At 46.1% G+C, this 25484-nt stretch overlaps 1 protein-coding gene across 4 annotated transcripts in view; it reads right to left on the reverse strand.

Annotated features, from left to right (window-relative positions):
* GOLGA4 (golgin A4) overlaps positions 1-25484 on the reverse strand; it is an 840043-nt gene that overhangs the window by 607809 nt on the left and 206750 nt on the right. For all 4 annotated transcript variants that reach the window (XM_085607536.1, XM_085607535.1, XM_085607534.1 and 1 more), the window contains one exon: positions 14989-15048. In XM_085607536.1, the coding sequence (XP_085463662.1) occupies positions 14989-15048 (60 nt within the window). The remainder of the gene's footprint in view (positions 1-14988; positions 15049-25484) is intronic.

Below are 25484 nucleotides of genomic sequence, written 5' to 3' on the forward strand. Positions count from 1 at the left end.
AAGGTACGGCTCGAACGCTGAACGCCACGGACTCTGCAAGCTGATCCGGGCCATCCGCACGTATCCCTGAAGGTCCCGTACCAACGCTGCGTCCCGACGCCACGACCCGACCAGCATCTGAATACGCTGCCGAGCTACGACCCGGACCCATCAACTTGTCCCGCACTGTCCGTCGCGGACCCCACGAACTTAAGGTACTTTGTTCTGTTCGCACCGCAGCGTGCGCGTCACGGACCCCGGAGTCCGCACCGATTGTTTGACTCGTACTTTCCTTGTTTTTTATGCGGACGAGTCGCACACCCAGGTACGAACCGTACAAAGCCTGAAAAGAAGCATAATTGAGTAAAAGAAGCCTATTTTTGCATTTTAAGCCTTTTTACAAGAACATTGAACTGTAAAATAATACTGTGGTCATTTTAATTGTTATTCTGGTCTTGTGCTAAGCCTTATATAAAGAGAACTATTTTTGATATAACCTTGACTGGTGTCCATTTGTTGTGTGTCATTGTGTTACTGTATGTGTTCACAAATGCTTAACCTATGACGCCCTGAGAATAGTCTTGACTGCTTGCGCCACACTACCTAAAGGGTGAGCAGGGGTTATTTGAAAGCGTGATCCCCTTACTCTGACTTAGAATTGAGAGTCCCTGCTTGTCGCAAGTGCATACCTGTGCCAACTAGAGATTCCCAGTTCTAACAGCGTCCAAGACATAAATGCCCATTTTTGGACCCAAAAAGATTTAAGCTTTGGAACAGCTCTGCTCCCCACCACCCAAGATTTTTTCAAGACTGTTCAAAATCTAAAGTTAAAAGATCTCACCTTTTTCTCGCACACAGGGACCACAATAAAAACAATCTACAGTATCTTTAGTAACTTATATGGGTCCCTTTCTTTCTTTCCCAGGGACAGGAAAGGCATTGAGGTATGTGACTTAAATTCCAGGTAAGATTACTACAATGGGCGTTTATAGTGTGTACAAAAAATCGAATGATACACAAGGCCACTAATAGGAGGCCTGATAGAAAATTGTTTTTCAATAGTGAATTTCTTAAATGTAATGCCCTAACAATGTGGTGTCTGAAACACCTGGTAGGCAAAGTTTAGCACCAAAACGGAGACTCCGCGACAAAGCCCCACTATTTGCATCAATACCCATAATCAACAATTCTGTCTTAGAGGGGTTTAGCTGTAGCACGTTTTTGGTCATCTATTCTGCTACTGCTCACATGCATCTCTGAATGTTACGATGAGGGAGTTCAACATCACCTTCCATCTTAATCAACAATTGAGTGTCATCAGCATTGCAGCAACCGAAGGCTCCGAGTTCTGGGACAGTCGCTGGAAGTTGAAATTCCACAGAGGAAAGTATGCTTGCTTTGAAATGAGCTGCCACTTTGTCTGCTGTACATACTAAGAAAGCTGTTAACATGCATGTGATTTTTCGAACAGAAAAAAAACAAAAACCTAAGTTAGGCCTTAAATGTAAAGTGAATTGCATATTTAAAGTCTATAATACTTAGTACCCACTTTTCAAAGGTTGTCTCCAACTGGGAGAAATGGATACTGTTTTCATATTAACAGGGTAATAAATAGAGAACCAGGAGGTAACAAATATACTGAGTTTTTATTTTTCATAGGACTTTGATATCTTCCAACTCCATTCACTTAAGCAGCTTTCTTCAGGAGCTATGTTCTGTTTACCTTGAACTATCAGACTTTCATGGCTAGTGAGCTAAAAGAGCACGTGAATAACAAACAAAACAGGATTTCATCCAGGGGACAAGAGCCTTGGGACAGAAATTACACTATTTATTCCTGTATTAAGGCTTGTGAAATAATCTTCAACCGGAATCAAAAACTCCCAATTAGGTGCAGAGGGGTGGATTACCATATTGGCTGACGGAACAAAAGCTCCTCCTGAAAATGGATCAATGAAATTATAAATTCATTATTCAAAAATAAGAATCTCTTGGTTCACAGGGGCAAAACTTAAAACAGGCAGCGTTGCAATGACTTCAATGTATGCAACACGTTGGAAACCAAGGAGCATATTCAGAAATTGTCCCTTAAAATCTAGAAGAACAAATGCAAATAAGTAGGTTCTGCATCTGCCAGTAAGTCGTTGAACTGTGTGTACAGCTAAGCAAAATATGCAACTTTTTTGACTAAGCCTTTATGTTTCTGCTCAGTTGGATCATACTTGAGTCCCCAAAAGGTGCTCCATAATGTTTTACAGTGGCCTTTGACAGAGCAAGGCCTCAAAACGCACCCTCACATCCATGGTGTGGTTTAACTATTGTTCTCTCAGCAGGCTACAGGAAGAATGGTGATTAAAATGTGCACACAATGTAGAAATTCCCACAGAGAAAACAAGTGGGATGGTTGCTTCCCACTATGTGCATATGTATGCAGGGATGTGATTCCATAAGGTATGCCAACAAATGTGTGCTGTATGAATAATAAGTTCACTAGAGACACCAGCTCATACATTAGGAATACGTCGATATGGAGACTAATGATGAACTGGATGTACGTGAGAGAAACTGGGTTGTTGGTTAAGGGCGGTGTGAGCCCTTCTCAATTAACAGCCACAATTCCTGTCAGGATGAACAACAAAAAAGTCACTAACTTAAACTGCGCTTAACCCTCTGGTAGCTTGGCACTAAAGCAGTCAGGCTTAACTTACAGGCAATGTGTAACCTATTTATGCAGCACTTCAACAGTAGTAAAGTGAAAAAACACCACAAGAAAATCCCACACTAATGTAGAAAAACAGAGTAGATGTTAATAAACTATTAGATATCTAAACGACAAAAATCCAATCAGTAGAACCAGAGTTAAAGGAAAAAAAACACCCAAAGTTATTAAAGAACAAGTTACTTACCTTCGGTAACTATGTATCTGTAAGAGACATATTAATTTTAGATTCCTTACCTTAGAATTACCCCCAGGCTTTAGGCTGGAATAGGGGAGAATTTTTTTCTTAGCAGTACCCCTGTGTGCAGATGGTGGCATCAGTCAACTCCGCGTCCGTCGTCGTGGTCACCGGGATGACGTTGCGGTGTCTAGACGCCTCCCTGCGCACTGACGTCTGTTCTGACACACCTTTCCATGCCAGAAGCGCAGACAGTCAAGACACTGACCACTGCTGCACAAAACTAGGGCCCTGAAAGAGAGTCCCTAACCCTAGAAGTCAGTTTGCAGAATGGAGAGGATGGGTGGGGCGGTAAGGAATCTATAACTAAAATTTTTCTCTTACAGCTACATCGTTACCAAAGGTAAGTAACTTGTTCATCTAAAAGGGACTACTAGTTATAGATTGCTTACCTTAGAATAGATACCCCAGCAATACCAACCCAGGAGGTGAGTCTGTGAACCAAGTTCACACCAGGATGTCCTGGAGAACAGAACGGCCGAAAACGCAGTCTCTCCGGACTTGGCTGTCCAGGCAGTAATGCTTTTTAAGCGTGTGCAAGGATGCCCACGTAGCTGCCTGGCAGATGTCAAGTAAGGAAACACCATGTCCAAAAGCAGTAATGGCTGCCGTCACCCTGGTAGAGTGGCCATGCAGTCTTACCAGAGGTTCCTTTTCAGCCAAAGAATAGCAGATCTTAATACATAAAACGACCCATCAAGAGTTGGTACGTTTGTGCACTGCCCAACCTTTCTTGGCACCCATATAACCCACGAAGACTTGATCGTCCTCCCGGAAGTCTTTAGTGCGGTCAAGATAGAAAGACAGCGCCCGTTTTGGGTCCATACGGTAGAGTCTCTCCTCCTCTTTGGACGGGTGGGGAGGCGGGAAGAAGGTGGGCAATGTGATGGTCTGACCAATGTGGAAAAAGGTAACCAATTTGGGCAGAAAAGAGGGTCTAGTATTGAGGACTACTTTGACCGGATGGACAGCAAGTAAGGGAGGTTTGGAAGATAAAGCCTGAAGCTCGCTCACCTTGCGAGCAGAGGTGATGGCAAGCAAGAAAGCTATCTTCAAAGTAAGGAGACGAAAAGGACAATTATGTAGTGGCTCAAAAGGAGAACACAAGATAAGTGAGGACAAGATTCAAGTCCCACTGGGGCATTACGAAAGGAGAAGGAGGAAAGCGAGGAGTAATGCCCTTCAGAAATCGGTTAATTGGGGACTTGAAAAGAGAAGGCTGATCAGGAAGGAAAAGAAAGGTCGAAATGGCAGGCCGAAAGATAGCCTTTAAGAGTGCCCAGAGCAGAGCCCTTCTGGGCCAAAGACAGAATGAAGAGGAGAACCTTCGAAAGAGGGACTGAAAGGGGATCCATAGCCTTTGCTGAGCACCATGCCACAAATTTGTTCCTTATACAGGCTTACACCGTTTTAGTGGAGGGACGCCTGGCTGCCAAGATGACATTACAGACTTCGGGAGGAGGGTCGAAAGCGGTCAACTGTTACCGCTCAATCTCCACGCAAGGAGGTGGAGGCTGGACAGGTTCTGGTGGAGGACCATCCCCTGCTGCTGAGACAGAAGATCCTACCGAACAGGCAGTCTGATCGAAGGATCGATGGCCTTGCTCAAGAGTTCGGGTACCAGACTCTTCGTGCCCAGTCCGAAGCCACAAGAATGACTTGGGGCCGGTGGCGCCTGATCTTTTTCAGCACTCTGGGCAGTCGTGGTACAGGCAGAAAGGCGTACAGAAGGCCACAATTCCACTTGCGACGAAAGGCGTCGCCGAGCGAGTGCCGCCTTGGAAACTCCATTATGCAGAACTGCTGACATTGCGAGTTCTTTTCAATGGTGAATAGATCTAATCAAGGCTCTCCCCACTGCTGAAAGATCTTGCACCACCTCCGAGTGAAGACGCCATTCATGACCCATCATGCACCATCGGCTGAGTACGTCCACCCTGGCTGCCAGGTGTTGAACCACCAGAGATATTCCCTGATGATCCAGCCATGTCCAAAGGTGAAGAGCCTTTTGACATAGGGTCCACGACTCCACCCCGTCCTGTTTGTTGCCGTACCACAGGGCGGTGGTGTTGTCCGTAAACACCTGCACTACTCTTCCATTGACAGGACGGAATGCAAGACGAATCACCTGGAGCTCCAGAAGGTTGATGTGGAGCTGGAACTCCACCGGAGGCCTCTGATCGCCGCCTCTCCCATGTGGCCGCCCCATCCCAGAAGAGACGCATCCGTCACCACTGTGAACTCTGGTTGGGGAAGGGAGAGGGATCTGCTGTTGACCCCAATCCTGGTTCGTGAGCCACCACTGCAAATGACTTGCAATCTCCCCCACAACCCTGATTCTGCGCCCACTGGAACTTAAGGTCCCACTGCAGAGCCCGCATATGCCATCTGGTATGATCAACCAGCAGGATGCAGGAGGCCATGTTGCCCAGCAGCCTCAGGGTCATTCTCACCAACATCCGGGATAGAGGCTAAAATATCGGTATCATAGCCCGAGTATCCCGGACTCGCTGAACGGGAGGATAGGCCCGAAACTGTGCTGAATCCAGAACTGCTCAGTTGAAAATGAGCTTCTGAGAGGGAATCAGGAGCAACTTCAGCACGTTGATAGTGAACCCTAGCGAGAGCAGGAGGTCCGCCGTAGTCTGGAAGTGGAGACGACAGCCTGGGGCAAGCCTGCCTTCAACAGCCAGTCGTCGAGATAGGGGGAAGACTGGAACACCTGATCGGGGCAGATGGGCTGCACCACCACCATCACTCTCGTGAACACACGAGGGGTGCTGGTAAGACCAAAGGGGAGAACAGTGAACTGAAAATGCCTGTGGCCTACCGTGAAGCATAGGTAACGCCGGTAGGCAGGCAAGACGGGGATGAGCATCCTGCAAGTCCAACGCTACCATCCAGTCTCCACGGTCGAGGGCAAACAAGACCTGAGGCAAGGTTAACATCTTGAACTTCTCCTTCCGGAGGAAGAGGTTGACATTCCTGAGGTTTAAGATAAGACACAGGCCTTTGTCCTTCTTGGGTACCAGGAAGTAGCGGGACAAGCAACCACGACCTACTTCTGGCACAGGGACGCATTTGATAGCTCCCTTGGCCAAGAGAGACGTGACTTCCTGGAAGAGAAGGGCCAAATGATCCTCCGACATGCAATAGAGTGTTGGTGGCATGGAGGAAGGGGTAGTCTCAAAGGAGAGGGAGTAGCGCCTTTGGACTATCTGCAAATGTCCGACAAGATGTTGTGCCAGTGGGTTATGGGGGATCCTGCTGCCCGTTTGCAACTGGTGACCCTGAAAGTTTGGACTAGGAAGGTTTAGAGGCTGCTGCGGGGGGGGGGGCATTGGTGGACTGCCCCGCACGCTGGCCCTCAGACCCACGACGCTGGGTCCCACGTCCCTGGTGACGCAAAGACTGGGTAGCACGCGTGGCCCTGTGGAACATGGTGGGGCACCACTTCCGTAGCCGCGAAAGGCAGACTGCATGGGGCAAGAAGTTGCTGTGATGCCCAGGGATCTGGCCGTAGCCCTAGAGTACTTGAAACGCTCAAGCACGATGTCCGTTTTGTCACCAAACAGGCGACGGCCATGAAAGGGCATGTCCAAAAGGGTAGATTAGACATCCTCAGAGAAGCCAGACATTCTCAGCCAGGCGTGGCACCTCAGGGCCATTGACGTGGAAACTGCTCTACCCAGCGAGTCGGCGGTATCCAGCCCACACCGGATGGTGATCTTTGCTGTGTTTCGACTCTCACCAACAGCGCGGTTGAGCATGGCACAGGCATCCTCTGGGCACTGCGGCAGCACTTGGTCAACTGTGTGGGGGAGTGAGTGAGTGAGTGAGTGAGTGAGTGAGTGAGTGAGTGAGTGAGTGAGTGAGTGAGTGAGTGAGTGAGTGAGTGAGTGAGTGAGTGAGTGAGTGAGTGAGTGAGTGAGTGAGTGAGTGAGTGAGTGAGTGAGTGAGTGAGTGAGTGAGTGAGTGAGTGAGAGAGAGAGAGAGAGATGGGTTGTTCACCAACCACAGTCCTAAGCTGGCAGAAGAAAACATCTTCCCCCAAGATGGTCCAGCTTCTTGGATTCCCTAACAGGGGGAGCAGTAGGGAATGAGCCTTTGAGGGATGCGGCTTGGACCACCAAGCTCTCCGGGGTAGGGTGTTGAGAGAGGAAAAGTGGGACGTCCGGGACCAGGCGATAGCTTCGGGCTATCATCCTGTTCACAGGAGCCCCTGTGCTGGGCTTGGACCAAGTGCCCAGAAGGATGTCAGTGAGAGCATCATTAAAAGGCAGCAAGGGCTCCCCGAAGAGGCTGCTCCCGGCTGAAGCACCTCAGTAAGGAGGTTGGTCCTGACAGCCACCGTAGGAAGCTCAAGGCTTTCTATTTCGGTAATCAAGTCTTGTTTATCTGATTTCAATGTTGAAAAGACAGCAGGGAAATACCAAGCCAAAAGGCAAGACTGCTATGAATTTAGTGAAAATGTCGGCCGCTTATTGGCAATCAGGGCTAGACAACAGGTCGCTTCAGGTCATATTGAACGAGTTAAGAACATGAGGGGGGAGGCTGTTACAGACCCAGGGGATATTAGGGAGGCTTTTAGAGAGTTTTATGAGGATTTATACAGTACCGCTTCTCCTGATACTTTTTTAGAGGAGGATCTTTCAGTATTCCGCCCGAGCGGAAGAATATCATAGGAGGAGGGTATACAACTGGGGCTGGCAATATCACAAGAGGAGCTATTTTGTACAATCCAATCTATACCTGCAGGTAAGGCTACCAGCACAAATTGTATTCCTATGGAGTTTTATACGTTTTTTTCTACAGAGATATGCCAGGCCCTGCTTTGGGTATTTAAGGCGGTTAGGGAGGGTGCTTTACCACCCAGCTCCTGGGGCACAGCTAATATTGTTTTTTTTTTTTTTTTTAAAAGGGGTAAAGATCCTATCAGTCTGGGCTCATACAGGCCAATTACTTTGCTTAACAGCGATGCTAAACTATATTCGAAGATCTTAGCCACTCGGATGAACTCGGTGATGCATCAATTGGTTTCAATTTGGCAACATGGATTTATACAGGGTAGGGGGACGGAAGATCATGTCAGAAGCCTAATTACACTCTTTGATGCTACTGAAGTCCTCTCCAAGCCTATAGGGGCTGCCTTCTTGGATGCTGAGAAGGCATTTGACCTGATGGCATGGGACTATCTATGGAAGGTTTTGGAGCTTAACAGCCTTGGTGTCTCATTTATTAATGGATTACGGGTTTTGTATATAAATCCCACTGCACGTTTAAGAATAATGGGTGAGGATTCAGTGCCCTTTTTAATCAAAAGGGGGACCAGACAGGGCTGCCCGTCCTCCCCTTTACTGTTTGCATTATATATAGACCCTTTCCTTAGACAGCTAGAGGCCTCATCTTGCATCATTCCGGTGAGTCTGCACGGCTGGGACACCAAGATCCTTGCCTATGCTGATGATGTGGCTGTAATTACCTCTGATCCCGATAGAGCAATGTGAGCCGTCGAAAATTTAGCAGAAGATTTTGGGATACACTCGGGCTATTTGTTGAATAAAACTAAAACTCAGATCCTGATAAATAGATTTGCTATAGCCTCAGATGCTCGAATTGTTGAGAAAGCAGTCTATTTAGGGATCTGTATCACAGCAAGGTTGAGAATATAGTCTAGTTAAATATGGCTCCTATCATGGGGAAAATTAAAAATGATCTCCAGCGCTGGGACAATCTGAAGCTGTCAATAATGGGGAGATGCAATATCATTAAAATGATTGTACTCCCAAAGCTGTTGTACATTTTTCGCACAATTCCCCTCGAAATACATAATTTTTGGTTTCATCTAATAGAGAGGGAAGTAGCGAGATTTATTTGGTAGTACGGCAGAACAAGGAGAGCTAATGCATTCCTTTCCCTCCCAAGGGAGAGAGGGTGATGGGGACTTCCACATTTTAAACTATATTATATAGCTGCTGTTCTGCAATATTATGGATCTCTCCTAGGAGTTAAGGGTAGGGAGAGGAAAGATCCTAGTTACGTTCCCTCAATATTTGAAATCTTGATCGATACTCGGGCTAATGGATGTCTTTTAAAATTCTATGAGCCTAGCTACTTTAAAAAAAAAACGATTTAAGGTTCTAATAGCTGCCTTTCGTAATTGGGCTGGTATAAGGAAAAAATTGGGAATGGGCAGATATAATAGATATACCCCGTTGATTGCGAATGCCCAGCTTCCTACTGCCCTACAAGATGCGTGCTTGGCAAGATGGTTTAGGAGTGGCTTTTATCGGAGGGCCGATTTTCTGGAAGGGGATCATGTAGCTTCCTTTGATATAATTTGTGAACGATTTATTTGCTGTGTGCAGCTAACTTGAAATCTCAACATTTTAAGACCCTGTTTGACTTGTATATCACGCCTACTAAAATTGCGAAATGGGAAGGAATTCATTGCTTTATGTGTAAGGCACAGGCGGCAGATATAATAAACATTTTTTCCACATGTCCCTGCATTGAGCCACTTGGCAAAGAAATTTCTGGATTTCTTCAGCTTGTTTTAAAAGAGGAGGTCCCCCTTTCACCACATCTTATGCTATTTGGGATCAGCGAATTAATAGGGAAGAAGGGAGAAGCGTTGATCTTTATTGCAATGGCAGTTTTAAGACTGTGTATTGCCTCTGCCTGGTTGGATTCGCAACCTCTGACTTTTCAACAGTGGAAAAGCCGCTTTTTACATATTTATAATTTAGAGAAAGCGCTTTACGAACGGAGAGGAAAAAAGGGCAGGATAAAAGGGAATAAGATCTGGGGTTTGTTTACAAACTGGATTTCCCCACTTATCCGGCCAGAATGAATTGTATGGCTATGATCGTTATAAAAGGCTGCCCTTATATATATTTTATTGCCTGTATTCAGATTTCATATTGTTATTGGTTTCATATCAGTATATGGTCTATTTTGTTAATGGATTTTTCTATACTTTATATAGATACTTATCCACTGTATTATAAGTATGGAGAATCTAAGTCTCAGCTGTATTTCTTTTGTGTCCCGAATAAAAAAAAATAACAAAAAATAATAAATAAACATAAAAAAGGGAAGCTCAAGGCACAACACCACAGCATAGGAGGCTCCCTCCTCCTTAGCCACGGTGGAGGGAGAGAGCATACCAAGGTATGGGGAGGTATTCAGACCACTGGCATCACCCAACTCCTCTCTCCAGTCCGGTTTCTCAAGTTGGTCTGCTAGCGAGTCAAAGACCCCTCCCTGTCCTCCTCGCCCTCCTCTGGCAGCCACTCAGGGCGGAATGAACAGTGGGAAAACAGGACCCTCCGGCACCTGTACCGACGTCGGTCGACGTCAGTCCAGCACCGTGCCCACATCAGCGGTGAGGCTGGGATAGACGCCAGATGGGGGCGTCGTCACTAGAATCAGCACAGGGGATGGTACCATGAGGTCGACTGGCGCCTATCCGGATTCAGGCCTGGATCCATTGGAGCCCTGCGGTGCCGGGGCCGGCACCGCCGGCATCATAGGCCTAGGGCCACCAGCCAAGTCCGTGGGCCCGAAGGAAGGCCTGCTGAGTCGGGCTGCCCAAAGATGCTGTGCAGCGCTTGGTAAAATTGGCGTAGCTGGGCAGGGGACGCTCCGGCTATGGGAGGGAAGCGCAGAGCCGTCCCAGCAGGCTCCGAGGAAGGAGCCGGAGAGCCACGCTGCTCCGGGTCATGCGTCGTGTCGGCCGACAGATGGGGAGAAGGCAAAGAGCGATGATATTTCTCCACCTTCTTCTTGTGCTTCGACTTACCCGTGGAGTGAGAAGACTTTGATTACGAATGGTGATGGCTCCGCGACCTTCCCCTTGACCGGGACCTTGAATAGCGCGGAGTGGACTGCCGGGCCTCCAGAAGCTTCGACACCAAACATGACATTTCTACCTGCTACCAAACAAACGTTATCATTCATTAAAAGTAATAAGGAAACCCAATGTTATCCTATGGGAGAGGTAGGCCTCAACAGTAGTAAAAAAATAAATTTAGGAGTTTTCCACTACCAGGATACGTAAAAGTTAAAAGTACATGGCCAGCTTTTCAAATACAATGCACCCTGCTGTATTGGTCGTTTAGGGCCCACCCTAGGGGTGACTTCTATGTATTAAAAAGCGAGTTTTAGGTTTGGTAAAAGCTGAAAGTGGGCTGTGGCTTTAGTACAAGAGTCTATAAGATAAAAGATCTTTACTTTTATAAACACATGTCTAGAAGGAAGGAAAGATGCAGAATATGAGAGGCAGTAAGGAAGCCATAACTTCAAACTATGAAAAGGAAAATAACCATTCAGTCTCAAGAAGGTAGTCAAAGACAGTCATGAATCCTATGCCTTTGCACAATATGTCCATCAACTGCTATGCTAATAATTTGTTGCTTTCATTAAGAATACATCTGCTGTTACAGTTCCCATGGGTAAAGTTTAAGTAATTATGTCACTATGAGATGTCAGCCTAGTGGGCCACAGAAAACAAATTAAACTGTAGGGGTTCAGTCTGACACTAAGTGACTTAGCATCACTTCTACGGGCTCCTCATGTCCACACATTTTTCAAAACATTGAGTTATTGGAGGAGAGCTGTAACCTTTCAGAAAATTGAAGTTAGAAATAATGGAGAGGCAGATTAACCTGATGGTAAATCCGATCTTGGGCAGCACATCGAATGAGGCATGCAAAGTTTCCCTCGTCTAGAAAAGCAGGTTCAACATGATAATTGCATGACAGGTGGCTCCTGAAGCCCTGCACTACTCTGTGAGAGGGAGGCACAGAGCAAGGGGGGCTTCTGGCCCTAGGCAAAAGGACAGACATGAAGGAGATTTTTTCTCTGGACACAGTTCAACAGTGAACCTGCACAGAAGGTAATGTGCTACCCACATAGCATGCTAGGGGTTGAGCAGAGAGCAGGGGCGATACATGCATGGCGATGTGCATCCTTGCCTAGGCTTACTACCCGGCTTGACCTCAGTGTGACAGTGGAGCATTACACTATAGGTATCAAAGATGACTGAGAAAAAACAAAGAAGACTTTTCACCTTCAGGCAAAGGGGAGGTAGTTTGCGGTGGGGAAAGACTTTGAAGTGGCAACTTAGAGACTCTAATAAGGAGCAGAAAGAGATGATGGCTACCTTCGAGAACACTGAAATGATGCTGGACCATATTGAGAAATAGATTAGTACCATGGGGAACTATTTGGATAAAATGGAGACTAGAATGATCAGAAGAGGCCTCAAATGGTGTCAAGGTTTAGTTTGGAAGAACAGATACAAAGCAAGGAAGGTTTAAGTTCCACTATATGTAGGGAGGTTGGAGAGATGCTGGGGATTCATATGGGTGCTTCAGTGAACCATCTCAATGTAGGAAACCCAAATAGAAACTTTGGAAAAACATAAGGAGAGCTGCAAATATTAGGAGTCTGCATATGTTTGCCTCTGCTGAAAGAGGAATATCTTAGAACATTGCTAGACTGTTATTTTTGCAGAAAAACGGACTCCTGATCAAGTTGGTTTGACAGTGGTAAAGAATGAATATAAAAAAAAGAATGGAATCAGCACCGATTAAATCACATACATTATTTCTCAATTAGATTAAACACAAGTTGTACTCGACGACTTCAAAGAAACATGTCTATTCCAAGTTGTTCTTTACAAAAAGTACTTTTTATTGAAAGATAGACAAAATCATTTGAATCTAATTTTCATAAAATCCATTACACCATTTAGCCAACGCGTTTGGTCTCTGAGGAGCCTTCTTCAGGGCTCTAGTTATTACTAATCTGCCATATCTAAGAATCCAATGGTATGCTTATTTCTAAGAACAAAACTTTTAATATTTCTCAACGTCTGTTGCGGCTTGGAGAGGTTGGTAACTTGTGTTTAATCTAACTGAGAAATAATGTATGTGATTTGATGGGTGCTGATTCCATTCTTTCATCATGTTCATTGGGACTTGGTCCCAATAGGAAGTGTAGAGGGGTGCACTTTCTGGTTGTCAAGCACCATCACCCAACTATTGAGCTACATTGTCAGGTGCGGTACTCTTTGCCTCAACCCTCTGTTTTCGCCTCTTTTCATGTAAAGAATGAATATTGTTTGCCTTTCCGAGCTTCCGAGTCCTCTGCTTTCAGATCTATTATTGCACAGCCTGGGAGACACTGGTGGCATTAACTTATTCCTCCGTAATTGACAGCCAAAATGGAGTGCTGAATTGATCACTCTGCCTTTTGATCTACACCAGAGTCATGCTTATGTGTATGTGGAAATTTTTTAGTACTTCAAGCAAACATTCCTTTTCATTGGGGAGAGTGTTTGGTCCACGCGCTCTCCCAAATCCCTCCCGCAATTTCATCTTTGTTTAATTTTTTGTGTGCATGCAAGTACTGAGTGTGGAGTGACTGTTAGTGTGTACAGGTGTCCAGTTGGGAGAATGTCTTCAATAGGAGTGGTCATGTTCATGTATGAAGTACAAGTGTTTAGGTTCATTCAATTCAGTGTGTCAGAGTCTATGCCTGAGGAAGCCATCAATTTTGGGACCATGATCACACAAATGGGAGGTGGGACACCGGTGCAGCCTAAGGGGCTCTACCATTGGGTATGGGTCCAGGAAAAAAAGAGAGTTTCCTGTAGGACCAAGAAATTAACATATGAAAAAAATTCAAAACCTCTCCTGAACCTGCACCATTTCTACTATCTACAAAGGGGCTAAAATTGGAAAGGAGCCCAAAGAACTTGCATCTTACAAACTCCTGCAATAATGTAAGTGGGCGACAGAGCGCGGGTTACCACGTTTGGTGTGGCCCTAACTCAAAGTACATGAGGGTGGTTTCTTCCTCAGTTTAGGTTCACAGCTGGATATTGAGCCATCAAGTTCCTAATCAAGCATCAAGTGCTCACAGAAATGTTTGGTGGATCCATGTGAGACACAGGTGATCATTCCCCTCACACCAGACAGCATTTACCCTGCATGGATCCTCCCTTTTACTATACACATCAGAAAAGGTAAAGACAAGTAGGGAATCCTGTTCATGAGGAGGGACATACCCCAGAATAAAATGTGGGACTGTATCGCCCAGAGAACATAGCGCTTTTTGAATGCCAGCAAATAAAGGCTGAAACAGCTGAAATACGAGTATGTCCCTGACTGAACGTAATCGATTATGTGTGACCCATATAGCCGTGAAATCGAAATTAAGTCTGTTAATCTGAACATTTTGCTGTTGGATGGCAGGACAGCTAGGGTCAACGTCCCGCTGTAGCAGAATATCTGAGATTTCCTCACAATTAAATAATTAATTTGTTAAAGCAGGGAGAACAAACAGTTAGATGTTTGATACATTAAGTATTACTACAATGTATCGTAATTCAAAACTAAATATAAATAGCTCAGCACAAAACTTGCGTGACAAAATCCAAGTCTTATTTGTTACTGTGACAAATTTTCTGACATACTACACGGAAAATGGTATTAGCAGACAGCAACTAGAATCTGGAACAAGCATCTCTCAGAAATCATGTTCAATCAGACTATTTTAATATGAAAAAGGGCTTGAAATATGTTAATAAAAACAAGGCTTGAAATCATGACACACTGTGAACATAAATAAAGTAAGAAAAGAAAGTGGGAGTACATCAGTTAAGTGAACCAGGAGAGAAAAAAGAAGGTGCGCTGGATTGGGGAAGAAACTTCAATGTTTGAGGAAGACTTGAGATATTCATAAAGTGAGAGGAGAGGCCTCAGGCTTGTGGAAAGAGGAGGCTATAAAAAAGGAGGAATTGGTAGAAAAAAACTCAAGATGTCTGGGAAAGTGCAGGCAAGATTTCAAACATGCTGAAAGATGGAAAAAAGATTTCACATACTCCAAAAGAGAAGAGATTTAAGACATCTAGGAAATGAGACAGCAGAATAAAGGAAAGAAAAGAGGGAAGAGTGTCTGGAGCAACTTATGCATAGTCGCTTGGTCACAGTGTCATCACATCATTGAGATAAACAACAACTGTTTTTAGAGTTTAACATACCTGAGCTTCGTTTCCATTAATAGCATCCGGAGAGATAGGAAATGGAGATTTGGATACACTCTGAAAAGAGAACGAAATATAGGACAGAGATGTTATACCTTAAGCAAACAAGGAGCAGCCTTTTAACAGATCCACCAACCACCTTTTGATGTTAAAATTTATTTAGTGGAGTAGTTAGAACAATTTTAGGCAGGCATTAATTTTTTTATGATCATGCGTGGTCAAACAAAGATGTTATGCGCAGTACGTATATTTTGTAGGATGAATTAAGTAAACCAATTAAAAAGCACACCATACATTTTCTGCCAGAGCAGCGATTAATGTACTGAAAGTTGGACGCAATTACTCACAATGTTGTAAACGGACCAAAAAATGTGCCCTCTCAGTGTGGTTCTTACTAAAAAGGTTTCATTCCTAAAATGTATAAAGAGGAAAGCAGTGCCCAAGGAACATGATCAAAAACATTTATGAATGAAACCTGTCCCTTAATTTATTTTTCTTTGATTTACTAGAGTGGGTTAAAAAAAAAAAATATATATATATATATATATATATATATATATATATATATATATATATATATACACACACACACACATATATATATATATATATATACACACACACACACACACATACATACATATACATACACATACACATACATGTATATATCTCACAATTGGCTCGTCTTCGCTGGATATATTGGCGCTTCTGGGGCGGTGCTGTCCAAAACGGCAGAACAACGCCGCAATAATATTCCAGAAACAATTTTTTTTCGAATAACGGGTCGCATTCACTAGTTAATCAGCAATCTTATTTTCAAATAGTAAACTCCATACGGGCCGAACCCAAAGATGAACCCGACTATATTGCGGTATTCTTTACTTTCAATTAGCTTTTGATATAGTTTTCACAGTGTTACTTTAGTCCTTATTTGCTTTGTTTCACTGGGGCATGTTTGTCTTTGTGTGAGTGTACTGTGTATGTGAAAGCAAGGGTCAGCGTGGTGTCTTTAATGACCTCTTTAAAATGAAAAAGTTACTTACCCCGAGTAATGCTCTTTCTAGTAAATACTCTATCTAATTGCAGATTCTATTACAGGACCGGAGGCTTCGGATTATGCTTCTCTTTCTTATATTTGTTACTCACAGCAGTCAATGAACAACGTTTAGTATGCAAATAAAACTACATTTCCCATGATGCTCGTCCATACATCACATCCTGTATAGGCCCATAAGAGCCACAGTGTCCTGTTTCTCCTCCTCTTTCTTTGCTGCTCACGCAGACAGTTAAGTGCTCAGAACGTTATGTTGTGCATTATGTCTTATTTGACTGTTGAATTATCTTTGATGATGTTGCAGTTGTTTGCGCTTATATCGCGCTAGATGGAATAATTGTGTTTAAACGTCTGTGTTTTTGTGCTGGGGGCAATTTGTCTTCTGTTTCACGGTGCCATGTATTGCTCGATTTCGCGCTCGCGGGCGCTATTGTTATCAGCTTACCGACACCCCCGATGGCTTGCAGGCCCCTTTAGAGTTTCCCGATTGGGGTAATGCGCTCCCGCTTGGAGCAGAGCTTGAATAGTTGCACTGACGGCCTGTACGGCCTTCGATTCACTCCTTGCTGGCCGCTGAGTACCGCGCTGTTTCACGCGCATGGCGGAGTCACTGTGGCCGAATGATTAAGGTTTGAGACTAGTACTCTCAAGGTTACGGGTTCAATTCCCGTTTATTCTGTTCATTTCGCGCCGCCATTTCCTATGAACCATTTCCTATTTAAAAGCGAGTGTTGCGCGTTCCCCGCCAGGAGCGGGGAATCTTTACTGTGGGCGGCCTGATCGGGCTTAATGGTGCTCCCGCTGACCTGTAGGTGCCGCGCTGCTCTTGGCGGCTTCCATTCAGGTTCCCCTCGCGCTTAAGGCTTGCAGCAAGTCTATGTGGCCTAGGGGCACGGCTCTTGCCTCCAACCCCAGAGGTTCGGGGTTCGCACCCAGGGTTTCTGGGTTGTGTTTTTTCGCAGGACTAGATTTATTTTATATTAAAATGGAACTCTTATTACAATTTAGGCGTAGTTTTTCGCTGATGCATGCTCAGTCTTAATACTGCACTGTCCCCCGGGGTTCAGATCAAGGTCGCTCCCGCTGGAGTGGAGATGGAGCACTGATGATGCCTGCGACGTAACTGATTGGGCCTCTGTTGATCCTCATGCGAAGGACTTGGTACGGCTGAACACAGAATTATAACGGTCCCTCAAGAGCTGAGATACGGCGCTGTTGCAGCATTCAAAATGAGTCACTGTGGGACAGTGATTAGGTCTAGATTATTACTCAAAGGTTAGGTTTCAATGATTATGGTTTTCTGATTTAACATTACTCCTGTCATTTCCATAGGGTTGCTCTGATCGTTGCGCGATTTCGCGCTTTCTCCGCCAAAGGTTTTCCCTAGTAGCCGAGTGCGGTTATGGAGTCACAACGCTCCGGTGTGCGTAACCCAATTGGGCTACATTTGGGCAATTTGGTTTACGCACATCGCACGCGTCCCTGTTTTGCTTCACAGGTTCATAGAGCCTCGTGCCTTACATGGGCAGACTTCTTTGTACGCCTTCCAGGCTGTAACAATCGGCTGGCCCTTGGAGTGCGCACACGCTCCTGATAATTCACTATGACACGGACGCCCATGGGGCTGGAATAATTTGACTACAGCTTTGCCGAGGAGCCGATACATTATTATTTTCACTTTGTGTGCACAGGGCTGGCTCCCCCTCTACTCCTCCGTTACGCTGAACTTGGCACTACTATATTGAATACGGACACCCTATGACAACGCATGGGTGAGATATATAAGGAGGATGTGATCTAGTCGAACGGATCGCGCAAGGCTCCCGAAATAATTATGTTGACGCTCAGGTTCTACACGCCCTTGAGTAGGTCAGCCGGGCCCCAGATGTACCAGCCCCTAGCTCGGGGACGCAAAGCTTGATTGACGCCCATCATTCTTGAGTCACTTTTCCTTGGGCATGTTTCTTTTCTATATCATTCGACATGACAGATATTAGGGCATCCGCGCGCGCTCGACGGGACTTAGATCAGGGGCGCAATAGTTATAGCTCGAGAACTGCGGCCGGATACACTGGTTACGGTGGAAGAATCCTTCTTTACTTGCTAGTTGTACAGGAAATCTCAGAAAGGGTTTCCCGGAGCTGCCAGGTTGCCAGGACAACCTCCGGGTCAGGGCCGGACGCAAGCAGCGATGGACAACTTGATGTCCTGACTGCGCTGAGCCTTGGCGACGGAACCCATCTGGGACAGCTTTGTTACGGGTCGCGTCTATGATATGTAGACATAGTTGACCTTTGGTCACACGCTCTGGACTTCAGTGGGTCTTTCGCGGGGCTGGCCCTTGTGAACCGTTTAGGGACTCTGTTTTAGCAATTGCTTTCCCACCATGTTCCACACACTTTTCTACTGTATGGCTTTCGGGAGAGCATCGCGTGGTCGCCAGTTTTTCCTTCCCGTCCTTGGCGGCTGCTCCAATGACGAACTTCAGGAGGAATTGTATAATCTCCCCAGCTTTCTATTTAGGTGATTGCTCCCTCACGGGAATAGGGAGTCTTCCCATTCAGGTTTAACGGGATGTATATGCAGGTGTGTATGTATATGTATCTGTGTGTATAGGTGTATGTATGTGTATATACATATAGATATATATATGTGGGTTTATCCTAGCACTGACATAGACTTTAGCCTCTCATCTTTCCCGAGGTCAGTTTTCCTCGTCGGATTCCAATTTGCCCTCGGGGTTACGATTTGTGATGGCCTTTTCGGCCATTCTCTTCGCATTTCGGGCAGTTGCCGAAGTAGTAAGGCGTTTAGCATAGTCTGTCAAACTGTTTTTCCTGCCCTCCAGTTTTTTGAGTCCTTTTTTCCACATAGGTTTTTTTGACACGTACTTCTCACATCATGTAATATCTCGGTTGTGAGAGCCATCGGCAAGACAAAGGGTACGAGGTCATGTTCCTGGCGGATTTGGTCACGGACTTTTGGCGTTCTGCCGGAAGTATCAGATTTAAGTCGTTACGGAATAGAATCCGTAGCAACAGCGCGCAGTGGCGGACTGGTAATTCTGGTATCTCCAGATGGTGGTAGGTGGCAGCTTCACCCGAAGGATATTCACTGCTTGTAAGCCTCTTCTGGGTTCTTGTTCCGCAGACCTTTAGTGGCAGGAAGGATTCATCACAGACGTTCGGCTGGAGATAAAATCCAGGGGGTAAAGGCTGTATGCCTTGTCTCACGGCTGTCGGTGGAACTGAACTATGTTTTTTCCTCCATTCCATCCACATTTCGGGGAATGTGACGCAAAATTGCATTGCTTAGCGGAAGCGATCTTTACAACTCTTGTAGGGAAGTCTCCATTTTGTTTTTTCAGTACTCCTCGAGTTGGCGGCGTCCGACTCGGAGTTTTCCGTGACCCCTTACAACACTCCATTTCATGCAGAGGTGCGCATTGTGAATTGGGGGCAGTGGTCCTTTATGATATACCAAGGAACTAACTCAAAGGTTAGTCAGGCGCCTTTTGGTGGCACAGGATCAGGGTTCGGAACATGTCAGGCCTGTACATTCAGTTTCCCTAGGTGGTATATATGTATTTTAAAAACATTGTTTTTTGTTACGATCTACACTTTTCGGACCCGCTGTCGGGTGTTCATTTAGCATCCCTGGGCCCTTCCGCGCAACTACAATATTTTTTAGGCGTCGGAAGATCGTGTTGTTGGTATGTACCCGTCGTGTTATCTCCGTGAGGGCTGAGTTTCCTACTTTGTGTATATTTCAGCAGGTACTGTAATTCGGCTTTGCGCGACGTTCGCTTTGCAGCGGCCATTTGGCCATTTATGCAGGTCATTTTAGATACAGGCAAGTTTAAAGACAATGAGTAGCATAAAAACCCAGATCAGGATAATCCTCTGTGGGAGGTTCTCTCGATTTTCTTCTTTGAAACAGTGGCTAACAAAATATGTCGGCAAGGAATAGCCTATCGTCAGGCTGTGTTACAAGACCCTTTACCTTTCGGTGTTCCAACGACGAGACAGGCCCACGGTGTTACAGGTACGGTATCTACTCCAGGAAGTTTCATTATACTTAATGTCAGAATTACATCTGGTCAAGGCCTGTTCACATTATGTTTCCAAATGATGCAAATTACGTGTGTTTTCCATGCCTCTAGGTTTACAAGGGAGTTTACTTGGTGTTACTCCTGAGGTTGTGATATAATTGTTGTGCTATAACTGTGGATTACATTATAGAACCTTTACATATGTCTACGGCTATTATAGCCGGTGGTGGATGGCAGTTATGCCAGGATACGATATCCATAACCAAATGTTTGAGACAGTCTGTTTGTGGGACCATATCTCTCAATAGTGTTTTGCTGATTCCTATAGTACGGGATATTTCAAGATATACTGATTGATTACTCACTCTATATTTAAACAGTTTATTATTTAACCGGTGGGTGATATGACTGTAGTTGAGTTGGATAAGCGTTAAACTAGCATAATCCGAAGCCTCCGGTCCTGTAATAGAATAAAAAATTAGCTAGCATTCGCGCCAAGAATTGTCAATTCTATTAAGGACACGGAGGCGAGGATTATCCCACCCGGTTTATTACAATATTGGTAATAATTACCCACCCGCATGTACTTGATATTCTGTGTAAGCGGAAGTTACTGGTTTTCCCCGTCTCATTCCTTTCAGGTTCTGGGAAAAGAAGACGGAGCAGGTGTTCTTCTGGTTTAGAAGACGTTAAATTCCAGTTTGGATATGGTTCTGCCACGTTGGAGGATGATTATTGGACTCATATTCCTTATTTTGGACTAAAGTATTAATGTTATTGATTATTAAGGTTCGAGCAAAGAAAGAGGAGGAGAAACAGGACACTGTGGCTCTGATGGGGCTATACAGGATGTGATGTATGGACGAGCATCATGGGAAATGTAGTTTTATTTGCATACAAAACGTTGTTCATTGGCTGCTGTGAGTAGCAAATATAAGAAAGAGAAGCATAATCCTCGCCTCCGTGTCCTTAATAGAATTGAAAATTCTTGGCGCGAATGCTAGCTAATTTTTTATTCCTCATCTTCAGAATATTGCACAGGTGCCACACTTGAACCAGACATTTTCACAGCAGTGCGCCTTCGAGCCAGTAGGTGGCATCATGCGGCTCTGCGTTGGCCTCAGTTCAACAAAGAAGTGGCAGGGCAGAGCCGCAAATAAGTGTCACCCTTTGCTTGACACTATCCGCGCCCTGGGACGCGGAGCACAAACAATTCCAGGTAGCAGAGTGCAGATCTCTAAGTTGGGACCTTCTAGGAGGCTAAAAAGTAGGCTCCTCCACAGAAAAGGGAGTTGGAAAGGCAGTGAAGAATCTGCAGTTAGATATTCACCAGAAAGAACGTTACCGAGGGTAAGTAACTGGTCCTTCTGTTGAATACTTCTAACCGCACATTACTCATCTTAGAATAAATACCAAGGCAGTGACTCCCAAAGGTGGAGGGTCTGTAAAGGGTACTCAGTTCAAAAAGTCCTGTAGGACCGAATGGACGAAATGCCATTCCTTTTGAACCTATCTATCAAGCAGCAGGGCTTCATGAACCTATGCACTGACACCCACATCACAGCCCGTCAGATGTCAAGAGCAGGCACTCCGCACGCTAACTCAGTGAGTAGCAGATCTTATTGCAGAGGACTAACCACTAAGACAAAGTCCTTTTCTGCATTACTTCACCATTCTTTGCTCTCAAGAACGTCCCAAAAAGCTGATCCTCCACTAGATTCATCCTTAGTGCAATGAATGTAAAAGCTGAAAGCTCTTGTGATTCAACCAATGGAGTCTCCAATCTCCTTTCGTGGGGTGAGGCAAAGCAAAGAACGTTGACCGGGTGATCGATAGCCCAATGTAACAAGCATTGGCATAGCCAATAGGTCTCGCCTTTGGGACCTTATAAGTGTTTAGCCATGCAACAGTTGCATAACTAAACACTTATAAGGTCCCAAAAGCGAGACCTATTGGCTATGCCAATGCTTGTTTTAACTGCTGCAATCTATTGAAGCCTCACGGAGAACATCAAAGCGGCCATGCGGCCGCGAAAGTGATCGCGATCAAACATCAAAGCAAAAGTGAACGTAATAGCGGTAAAGCGCGACGCGCGCGCCCGCGCACATGCACTGTAGGTCTAGGCTGGCCTGGTAGCACTTTTTGGAGCCCTCACAAAATGTCTCGCCAGACCTGGTCCTCAAAACCAGTTTGTCTGGAAAAAAAAGGTGATGTAGGGAGGCTGCACCAAGAGCCTCAGTATCCCGATCACTTCAGCTTGTCGAAATCAGGAAGAGAATTTTGAGAGTCAGAAAATGCGACAAGAAGCTGTGTATTGGCTTGAAGGTTGGTGCACATGAGGTACCTCCTGACCAAATTAACATCCCACTGAGGAGCCACAAACGGTATGGGAGGAAACATGTGTTGCAAGTTGTTAGACTTGGCATCTTTTGGCCTGTTTCCCCTGAGTTTTTGCTTTCTGACCTCCCGGTTTTGACGGCATAGTGTTTCTGCGCACTTTTCTCACTGTTGATCAGTGGTAAAGTGCAAGTGCTCCTGTGGTAAATTGTGTTACGGATTGGTGTTTCCATGATTGGATATTTGGTTTACTTGTTAGTCCCTAGTAAAGTGCACTGAATGTGCCAGGGCCTGAAAATCAAATGCTACCAGTGGGCCTGCAGCACTGATTGTGCCACCCACATAAGTAGCCCAGAAAAGGTACATCAGACCCGCCATTGCAGAGTCTGCACCCAGTTTGTAACTGCCATGTCGACTAGGCCGGTGCACACACTTGCCAGTCCCTCACCTTCCCTTTTCTTACATGTCAGCCATCCCTAAGGTAGGTCCAGGGTACCCCTGTGGGCAGTGTGCAGTGTATGTGAAAGGTAGGACATGCCCTGTTGTGTGTGGCATGTACTGATAGTGAATTACGGCCAATTTTGGTTTTCCCTATTGCAAGGCTGCCTGTTCCCCATAGGATAGAATGGGAAATTTGTTTATAACCTTCTTATAAATATAACTGGCCCGGGGAATTAGGTAGGAAAATAAAGTTTAGTATGCCTGAACTCAGAATCTAAAGATGCATCTTTTAGTGAAGGTGATTTTTACATTCTGTGTTTGAAAATGCCACTTTTAGAAAATAGGTATTTACTTGCTCAGTCAACCTGTGTGCCTCTGCTGGAATGTGGAATGCCTATCTGGGTTTTGGATGTCAGAAGGCTGGGGAGCAGGAGTGGCTCCAGATAGTCTAGGTGGGTGAGGAAAGGTCTGAATAGACCTGGGCTGCAATGGGGGAAGGGGGAGGAGATTTCCTTGCACCTCAAAGGGCCTGGTCTGCCTCTGACCATGCCGTCTCCACCTCCTGCCAGGAAGTCACACCAGAGAAGGCAGAACTAGTTCTGACTGGGCACAGACCCTCTCTGCCTAAGAGATTAAAGGATTTTGGGATATAAATATTGAGGCCCAGACCCCTGAACTTTTGAACTCTTTTGGACCAAGAAGACTGCTAAGAAGAAGAGCTGGAGAAGCTGTGAGGAGGAACTACCACTTTGCTGTGTGCTTTGCTGGGTTGGCCTGGAGTGGCCGCTTCTGTCTTGGGTAGTGAAAGGCCTGAACTGAACTTTCTGCAATCTACTTTTGTGAGTTTCTCCAAGGGCTTGAAGTAGAGCTTGCCCCCTGTTCAAGAAATCTCAGGAACAACAAAGACTTCAAGCTCTTCTGCCCTCAGCACTGGGGACTGTGTGTTTTGTGCTGCAACAGAAGAAAAGCAACCCAACGACGTCTACGACACCACTGACGACTCTCTGTCCTGAAGGCACCGCAGAGTTCACCGCCACAACGCCGCACCGCGACCCTGGTCTCACAGACGCCGCATGCTGACGCCGCCACCGAGCTGCTGCTCGCACTGCGACGTGTGGGCCCTGCACTTCGCACCGCCTCGTTTTACGATGACGCCTTGAAATCCCAGACGACGACGCTACACGGCAAAATCTACACTGTTGCTTGCACCGTGGTTAGAGGGTAAAGTTACACGACGCACCGCCCTCCTCCCGCACCGCAGCCTTGGCCTACCGATGCCGGCGCCATCGATTCCAGTTAGTCAGCCGACGACAGCGCTTCAACAATGACGACGACGATGCTTGCACCGTGACCTGCCAGCACCGCGACGAGCACGGCATTCATCTCGCAGCACGACCCTGGTCTCACTGACTATGCCATCTGACGCTGCCACCAAGCTGCTGTTCGCACTGTGACATGGTGACACGCATGCTGCACAGCTGCACTTCGTACAGTAGCACCAGGCGCCTGCCGACGCCAGCACTCCCGACTCAAACAGAGAGGAGATCGATCTGCAACGCGTGTGACTTCGAGGGCCCAGACGACTCTTGCACCGAACTCTGGAACCGACACCGTGCTTTCGGAAGCTCCACGAGAGATCGCCGACACCCTGCATTTCTAAAAGGTACTGTTTGCAGGTCTTTCCGACACTGTAGCTGGCCCGCGACACCGCGGTCAGCCAGAACTGTTTGGATTTGTTTGCTCACGACGCCGTGATTTAATTTAATTTAATAACGATTTCTAAAGCGCCTGGTGACCCAAGGGCATCCCCGCGCTGTAACAATTGTGATCCTGTAGAGGGGGAGGGAGAGGGGAGTGACACTTATTAAGGGACTCTATTTCGGGAATAAGTGAGTTTTTAATTTTTTGCGGAATACCATGTAGTTGGGTTCCAGTCTGAGGGAGCGAGGAAGAGCGTTCCATCCAGCAGCTGCTTGAACGGAAAATCGTCGACCTCCTGTGCGAGTCCTTTTGAATCTAGGAGTGATGGCCAGGTTCTCATTCTGGGATCGTAGGGATCTGGGTGCTGTGTAGGGGGTGATCATGTTGCTAAGGATTGCCGGGCCAGATCCGTTGATCAGCTTATGCGTCGTGCACATGGCTTTGAATTGCACTCTTTGGCGCATAGGGAGCCAGTGCAGAGCTTTGAGGGCCGGCTTGGCGGACATTCTGGGGGGGAGGTTGGCTAGCATGCGTGCTGCAGCGTTCTGTGTCCGCTGGAGTTTCGTCAGGGTAGCCTCAGGGGCTCCCAGGTAGACTAAATTGCTGTAGTCTAGGCGAGACAATACCAGTCCCTGGATAAGCAGTTTCCTGGAAGTGGGTGGCAGTAAGGGGAGAATCTTGCGGGTCGTGCGCATAAGCCCGAAGCAGGTGCCCGAAGTTTTAGCTGCTTGTGTCTTCATAGACAGCTCTGGTTCGAGCCACACCCCGAGTGTCTTGATTTCACGTTTCGGGGGGGAATTTCCCTGAACACGTCGGGCCAGAGTGCTGGGGGGATGGTCGTCCATTGTTTCCCCAGGAGCATCACCTCCGTCTTTGACCCATTAAGTTTTAATGATGAGTTACTCA

This window comes from Triturus cristatus, chromosome 5_2 (assembly GCF_964204655.1).
Source record: "Triturus cristatus chromosome 5_2, aTriCri1.1, whole genome shotgun sequence".
Classification (NCBI taxonomy): domain Eukaryota; kingdom Metazoa; phylum Chordata; class Amphibia; order Caudata; family Salamandridae; genus Triturus; species Triturus cristatus.